At 39.8% G+C, this 8763-nt stretch overlaps 1 protein-coding gene across 1 annotated transcript; it reads right to left on the bottom strand.

Moving 5' to 3' along the window:
* Positions 1-4147, bottom strand: LOC309719196 (uncharacterized protein). Its single transcript, XM_082555143.1, has 6 exons — positions 2645-4147; positions 2109-2154; positions 1659-1750; positions 1459-1569; positions 1068-1341; positions 1-746 (listed from the first exon to the last, which is right to left on the bottom strand). The coding sequence occupies exons 1-6, from the start codon at positions 3301-3303 to the stop codon at positions 540-542; spliced, it is 1389 nt and encodes a 462-aa protein (XP_082411269.1). The 5' UTR covers positions 3304-4147; the 3' UTR covers positions 1-539.
* Between the last annotated feature and the right edge of the window lie 4616 nt (positions 4148-8763).

The following is an 8763-nucleotide window of genomic DNA, read 5'->3' as shown; positions in this document are numbered from 1 at the left end:
CAGGCGGTGCAGGTGATGAAAAATCAGAGTCTCTTGCTGTCCACCATGTGCTCCAGTGGATGACCGGCCAGTCCCATGTTCCCATCCTTCCTGATGAAAAGAGACATTTCAAAATAACATGCAAGTTTGACCATGAATGTAAGGAGCGGCTGGGAGATCACTCCATTTGTTACCCAGTTGTGAGTGCATGCACTTGTACTGTGACTTTTCCAGTGTAGCATCTGGACACTTACACAGTGTTTAAAACCATAATGAGTGCAGCAGTTAAATATGGTGGTGGATTCCACAGAGTTTAACACATTGTTGTCTTGTAATTTGGAAACTAAATGAGTAAAAATGTTTGTAAACATTAGCTGTTAAGATGTTCGTAGCCGTTTCATGAAAATGACAAGACTTCAAAACTTTGTGTAGGGTCCTACGTTGATAGATAATAAGCAAGTGCTTTGTTTGCTTGTCTACTTGTAATCTGAATGTTTTAGCAAAGAAATCCAGTATTTGAGAACTTAAAAGAACGTTGACTTTCACGTCCATGTTAAGTGTCACTGTTGGTTTGACACCTGTAGCAAGAATTGTATGTACAGGTCACGACCGTGTGACTCAGAATGTTCCAAGGGATTAATAGTTCTCTGAAGCCCCTCCAGGGTTTCCTCATCCAGTGGGCATTCAACTTCAGGAACCACAACTGTGCTGTTAGATTCTTCTTGCAGTACAGCACTCTCCCAGTCAATGCCTGGATCCCGAAGCTCCTTCAAATCCACAAACATATATAATGGTCATTATTCCAGAATAGGTACTTTTGGGAGGAATGTTATTTTGTGTAAGCGTTTTTTCCATTAAAATACAACAATTTAAAAAGAATGCCTTTGTTTTCATGTTCTTCTTACTGTAATTTAGATTAGTGGTAATTGATAAGCAAGAATGTATAAAATCACCAGAAGCATCTCCCAGATGTGCTGCAAGTGTTTTAATTTGTTAATTTCAGAAGAGCAGAGTTAACTGCTAACTAAAATTTTGAAATTCAACATTTAAAAAAAAAAAAAAAAAAAAATCAGATTATGAGCTGGTACCTCAAGTCTCTCGCCCTCGTCCAGCTCTTGTAGATGTCCCATACACCAGAGCTGTTCAGGAGTGAGACCACCTTCTGTCCTGAGGGGATGATTATTCCATCCTCCAACAAAGGTGACAAGATCTGCTCGGAGTCGAGGGACAAAGATGTAGTGGACACCAAAAAGATGAATGACATCTGAAATGTCAAGCAGGCCATCCTCCTCGAGTGAGTGAAGAATATCATGGTACTTGCTAGTGACTGCAATCCAGACATCACGCCAAAGTCGTTCTACTCTGTAAATACATTTGAATTTGGATTTCAGGTATTTCATGCTTCAAATCAATATCAGAACTGCTACAACAATCTACCCATGCAGTCAATAATAATATAAAAAACATCAAAAGACTAACCTCTGATTGTGGACACTCTTTCCAGATATGAAACTCGCTCTCCCTGTTCCTCTTGTGGCAAACATGAAATGTGCAATGTCCAGGTTTTCTACTCCTTGATCTGCCCTAACCCTATGATAAAAATACATTTTTAAGGAATTTTTAAAGTTTTCTTTAATGATACTTGTTGCTAGCATATAAATTAAATCAGGGCATAAAACCTTGATGGCAAGCCGTGAAGCTGGGCTGATCTCAGGAAAAATGAGAATGCAGTTTTTGCCCTGTTGTTAGTTGCTGCATCCAAGTACAGGACCTGCAGTAAAAACAAATGGAAAATTAAAGATCTGGTTTCAGATCATGTATAGTTTTTCAGTTAATAATGCAGTTTCATAATAAGTGTTCAAGGAATATTGTACGGTTCTATGTTCATAACCATAATTCAAAGCTTGAGTAGTCTATACATCAATATTGGTAGTACTTATCAAAAAATGAAAATGGCCTTTTAGTTTAACCTTTTTTGGTAAAGAACTGATTAGAAATTTAAAAAAATAATAATTGCAAATCGTCCACTATGTTGGCTTGCTGAATAATTGATGTTCATAAAAAAAACAACCTAATAAAGCTTTCATTTCAAAACTACCAAATATTCTACATAACAGTTACACTTTTACCTTCCTTGAGTAGCCATCCACTCCACCAAAGATCACAACATTGTACCTGTTTCAGAGGGAAAACAATCTCACTAAGGCTTGATTTGCAGAACATGTAAGACATTGAAAATAAATTTTTCAGTATATACACTTGCCACTGACTTAAACTGGACACTTGTCAGGTGTGCTGAAAATAATACCAACATTTTTATATGTTTATAAGTTCAATGAGACTAAATATTTTAGTTCTCTTGTCATGATTTTTTTTAAGTTTTCTGGAGCACTTAACATATTATGTGTTGATAGGCTTGTTATCATGGAAAATATCGATATACAAAGTGTAAATAATTGCTCAAGAAAATTTACAATTAACAATATTGCTGGTTTTGTTACACATCCTGTATTCCTTTTACTTAATATTACTCTATCAAGTGCTTTTTAAAATATTATAAATACACTGAAAGACCTATCAGATAAGGTTGATTAAAGCAGATTTAAAGTATAACGTGCATCTTTCTGCTCAACTTGTGTTAGAGCTATATAAGTGGGTATTTTACCTTATTAGCTTGTGATTTGTGTCTATGTGGACCAGGGAGAGAGGGCCTCGCACCGAGTAGCTTCTTCGCACAACACAGCCTAGTTCTGTGATCCGTTTGAAGATCCCTACAGCATCAACTCGATGCATGGAGGCCATCATTCTCCACCACTGAACACGGAGACCCATAGAAACCAAATGTCCTTGAACCATTCGATAGCCAGCATTTGGCATCTGATTTTTGATAGCCGATATGATGTTGTCCAGCTCTTGGTCATTCATTGTGCTGTATGTTCCTCTCACAGACAAGTCAAATTCTTGCATCCTCCTGTAGATTGTTCTTCTTGAAACACCAAGACATTTAGCAATGCAGCTGACTGGCAGCTGAATGTCCAACAAATTCTTGAGTCTTTCTCTCTCTAGTACGATTTTGGGGTGGCCAGGTCCCAGACCAACTTCTGTTTCCAGTTCAATAATGGCCACAGAGCTGATGTTAATTTCACACTGAACCAGATGATGAACGTTTTGTAGAGCCTCTGTAATCTCTGACAGACCGCCTATTTGCTGAGAGAAAGATTCAAACAGAACAAGCTCATGACGAGTCAAGAACTCCAAATAATCCAGATTTAGTGGTTGTTGGTTTAAAGCAGCTTTCAGTTTAGAGAGGAGTCTATGCATCATTTGCTGTCTCAGTATGTCCTGTTAAAAGCAGCAAGGAACATGGACAAGTACAATGAAATGATGTATCTCAGACAAAAATAAACAACCCATAAAACAAACTACATGAGGTACATCATTTTTCAAGTTTGCATAGTTTGCAAATTAGCTAACGTCAGTTATCAAGCGAATAATAATTAACAAAATGATTTTATATTACTTACATGTGGCCGGGACATGCTCTTTTCGTGCTGCTATTCAGTATTCGACGACATAAAAGAGAGCTACTCAAGTATAATTTGGAAAAATTAGTCAGTTGGCATGGTTGTATGATGCAACTACATTCTACTACACCAACAATAGTCTTAAAAAATAATATATTTTAAAATAAAATGATTAAAGATATTATCCGCAAATTGGGGTTTAAGAGATTTTAGCTGGATTTAGCTACATTTCGGACAGTGTTTCCGGAAAGCAGTAGCTAGCCAGCTGATTGGAGACCGTAAGAGCCAATCAGAATTTTTGAAACCAAGTCTGTGATTGGTTGGTTTTGTGGCACACTTATAACGGTGTACAGAGAGTTGAGCGTACGAAGCAGAGAATGTTGTGAGCGCAAGCAACACATTGCGAGCAAGCGCAAATGAAAAAACTGAGCGAGAGGGGGTGCTATTGTGTGTGTATATGGATAAGCGCAAACACTGAAATACGTTTTTTGCACGCAGCAATGAATTTTGCTCACTCAAATTCAGCTTTTGTAAGCTCAAAATAAATTTCTCCTCAAAATGCAACACTTGCACCTGCAATTTTTTTTTACGTGCGCTCAATTTTTTTTTTACGTCCGCTCAGAATAGTGGCACAAAAATAACGCCATATATGCCAGGGTGCTGGAAAGGAGAGTTCGTTCGTTAGTCGAACCTCGGATACAGGAGGAACAATGCGGTTTTCGTCCTGGTCGCGGAACACTGGACCAGCTCTTTATCCTCTCCAGGATACTTGAGGGTGCATGGGAGTTTTGTTTTGTGGACTTGGAGAAGGCATTCGACCGTGTCCCTCGGGGTGTCCTGTGGGAGGTGTTGCGGGAATATGGGGTGTCTGGCCCATTGCTACGGGCCATTCGATCCCTATACAACCGTTGCAAGAGCTTGGTTCGCATTGCCGGCAATAAGTCGGACTCGTTCCCGGTGGGTGATGGGCTCCGCCAGGGCTGCCCTTTGTCTCCGGTTCTGTTCATAATTTTTATGGACGGAATTTCTAGGCGCAGCCAAGTGGCGGAGGGCTTTCGCTTTGGTGGCCTCAGAATCTCATCTCTGATTTTTGCAGATGATGTGGTTCTGTTGGCTTGATCGGGTGAGGGCCTCCAGCTCGCACTGGAATGGTTCGCAGCCGAGTGTGAAGCAGCGGGAATGAGGATCAGCACCTCCAAATCTGAGGCCATGGTTCTCAGCCGGAAAAGAGTGGAGTGCCCACTCTGGGTCGGGGATGAGTTCCTGCCCCAAGTGGAGGAGTTCAAGTATCTCGGGGTCTTGTTCGTGAGTGATGGGAGAAGGGAGCTGGAGATCGACAGATGGATTGGGGCTGCAGCTGCAGTAATGCGGACGCTGCACCGGTCCATCGTGGTGAAGAGGGAGCTGAGTGTAAAAGCAAAGCTCTCAATTTACCGGTCGATCTACGTCCCTACCCTCACCTATGGCCACGAGCTGTGGGTAGTGACCGAAAGAACGAGATCGCGGATACAAGCGGCAGAAATGAGCTTCCTCCGAAGGGTGGCTGGCCTCTCCCTTAGAGATAGGGTGAGAAGTTCGGCCATCCGGGAGGGGCTCAGAGTAGAGCAGCTGCTGCTCCACATCGAAAGGAGCCAGCTGAGGTGGTTCGGGCATCTGACAAGGATGACCCTGGGTGCCTCCTGGGTGAGGTGTTCCAGGCATGTCCCACCGGGAGGAGGCCCCGGGGCAGACCCAGGACACGCTGGAGAGATTATATCTCTCGGCTGGCCTGGGAACGCCTTGGTATTCCCCCGGATAAGCTGGAGGAGGTGGCTGGGGAGAGGGAGGTCTGGGCCTCTTTGCTTAGGCTGCTGCCCCCGCGACCCGGCCTCGGATAAAGCGGATGAAGATGGATGGATGGATGGATGGATGGGTTGCTTTTCATTCCAATGGAGTGGGTTCACGTACAATTTTGTCCAAGAACACAGCCAGGAATAAAAAATGGTATCCTCAGCAGCCAATAGCCAATATGAGGATCAATTCTCAAGTGGCTGGTGGATCAACGATAACCCACGAATTCTGACAAAGTCAAGCATTCATTACTGCCATCAGTCAGGATTTGGGCTAGAAATTGATTAACTGCATGACAGGATGAACTGAAGAGGTCTTGAAAAACAACAGCCAACATTGTCAATTTTGACTCTACATAAACTTAATGTAATTGTCAATATTAGCCTTTGAAGCCTTTGAATGTGTTAGTCAGGTAAAAAACAAGTGTACTTTGTTTTTCACAGGACTTTGTGCAGACCTGTAAAAAACTAAGTACGCTCTAACTAAAAACTTTTTTTGTCACAAGGGTGTATCTTGGTTTATTTAAGAAATACAGAAATGCAAACACATAAGTAGGTGGAAATTTTAAATATGAGAATATGTGATGCATGTATCAAATCTACTTTTGCAATTGGCCCTAAAAGGCCAACCAGCATTTGAGTGCGCTGGATCCAGCAGTAATGTGTATCCAGTCTCTGATCTGTATTTAAAAAGTGTACCATGTATGCCAGTCAAAATAAAGAGGGATCTATCAAATGATATAATTTCAAAAATTAATTGTGTGAAAATACATAACTACACAACTAATGTCTAAATTGTCAGTCCCCTTAACAAAATGTTTGCACAGACTCTTCAATAAAATTAGAGTCACTCTCGAGGCTATAATACATGCAATCACTTACTGAGCCTGACTAGCAGAGGCTAATTTGAGGGTAAGTTCTCATTTGAACCACCCCCATGAGACATAATTGTCGTTGGTGACTTAAAAATTTTAGTTTAGTTTAGTTCATTTCCACACACACACACACACAAAAAACTATGCAAATTGCATACAATACAAAAGCCAATAATTACAGTGCAGGAGCAGAAAGAAGCCTGAAGGGATTATTTAGAGATCTCCCCTATGTAAAGATGAAGGGAAAAATTAAAGCAAGAATTATTTACGCATTATTGGTTTGTTAAAACTTAAACCAGCTCAAAAGTATTTAACACAAACACTTTTTAAAAAGATAAATAAACAAACCTGGACTATTTTTGCAGTATTTTATGGTATTTGACAATGTAATGACTTTTTTTTAATAATGAAAGAATTGATTTCATATTTTTATGGAATATGGAAGCTGTTCTTGTCCTTTGTTCAACCTCTTGTAGATGTATCTGGGAAGCTAAAGCACTAGTTAAAGTTTGCAACATCTTTAAAATACCATTAATTTACAAAGCTTTGAACAAAACTTTGACAAAATCATTTGTTTACATTTAACCATACTACGTATAGTGCTATGAAAAAATATTTTTCCACTTCCTGATCTTTAATTTTTGAGTAATTGTCACACTTACATGTTTTTGTTCATCAAACAAATTTTAATTATTAGAAAATGATAATTTGAGTAATAAAACTGCAGTTTTTAAATTATTTAAATTATTTCATTTCTTAAGGGAAAAGTGATGTTCAAATCAACCTGGCAATATCTGAAGCAAAGCTTTCAATTTATTCATTAGTCTACACTCCTGCTCAATGGCCTATGAATCCAACCTATGGATCCTGAAAAAAGAATGAGACTGTGGAAATAAGCTTCATCCATAGGATACCTGGGCTCTCCTTTAGAGATGGGGTGATCTATATCATTTGGGAAGAGCTTGGAGCACAGCAGCTATTCATCCAGATCAAAGAATCGCTGTCTCCTTAGTGCCTTCTAGCTGAGGTGTTTTGGGCATGTTCTACAGGGCGGAAGCCCATGGAGGTTGAGGCAAGATGAGCTAGAGAGAAGAATCTTTAAAACAGCATGACTAGGTTATACAGATTTTATCAGATTTGTTTTTGTAATAGGTGGATTTTGTGTTACAGGACTTAAAACACACAAATCTTAGATGTCACACACCCCTGAACACTGTGTGGCTAATGCCTTGACTGACGTTAATTACTATACGCCAAGTTGTGTAAAAAGGTGCAGCTGTACCTACAAAAAATGTCCCAATGTATAGGTTTCCCTTTTTTTACTCCCAGTTGGTGTTTTAGTGTGAATTCTGCATCACATAAATGTAGCATAAGAGGCCAGTGAAGCTGCCAAGAGACAAGTCAGCTAATGTAGTTTCTGTCTGATCTAGTGCAGCTTCCTCACTAAGGAACGAGGGAGCGATAACACTGTCATGGCAGATTTTGTATTTTAAATCATCTCGGCAGTGTTAAGGTTCAAAAATTGAGGAAGGAGAGTACAAACCACCCTTGGTCCAGAAGCTCTTGGTCAAACAATGATTTTAATGACTACACACGTGTGGGAAGACAACTCTGTACGCGGACAGCAAGTAGTCTTCAACTTAATCAAAGCATGAACAGATATTTTATAGCATCAGGGTTTGATTTACTGACGCCCCTTCATGCGTCACAGATACATTTTATACATAGATCAGATCAACACCACAATGACTTTTAACCCAGAAGATCATCTTCTATTTTCATGGCTGGTACTTTCCGTTCTTGTCTTAAAGTGAATTGTTCCTCTTTCTTGCCGAGACAACAAGGACGGTTCCTCTTTTACCGAGACATGACTAATCTCTCCTCTAAATAAATCTAACTCATGTGTGTGTGTGTGTTGACCTCACATGCTCTTTCTCAATTCACCTGTTGCACTTCTGACCTTTCACCAGACCAGAGGCTCACTGAGACTATATGTATGTCTTCTACTAAATAAATGTTTTAACCAAGAACCTCTACTAAAACCTTAATATGAAATGACCTGATATAAGTGTTTTGTAAGCATGTATTGCAATTCCTTCTATGTTCTAGTTTTCCCTCAGCATGTATCACCTGAACAGTCACGTCAGTGAAGCTTAAGACCTTTAAAGAACCTGAACATCAACTCAAATAAGCACAGATATGCATTGTGTACACAATAGTTATAACTGCATCTGAAATACAAAATTAACATCATCATAAACATCTTAAGGCCATCTTAAAGCTATCTGTTACATTGTCAAAGCAATGATCATACTGCAGATTATATTATTAATGCAATGGTAATAATGATGATTATTTAACAATAGCAGTAAAATAATTTCCCTGCTCCACAGCAGCAGTGTGTACTCCAGTATGAAGTCAGTGAGCGAAAACCTCGAGGTGATTTTTAACAGTGTCTTGACTTTTGAAGAGCAAGTGAAGAGGCAGAAGTGGAGCTCTGCTTTCTGCAGTTGAGGAGCAAATCAAAATCAAGTTTTTGTTTTCTCCCCTTCTATC

This window comes from Aulonocara stuartgranti (assembly GCF_965226115.1).
Source record: "Aulonocara stuartgranti genome assembly, chromosome: 12".
In the NCBI taxonomy this organism is placed as follows: domain Eukaryota; kingdom Metazoa; phylum Chordata; class Actinopteri; order Cichliformes; family Cichlidae; genus Aulonocara; species Aulonocara stuartgranti.
The sequence above is the reverse complement of the archived record's forward strand: the minus strand, read 5'-3'. Positions and strand labels throughout refer to the sequence as shown.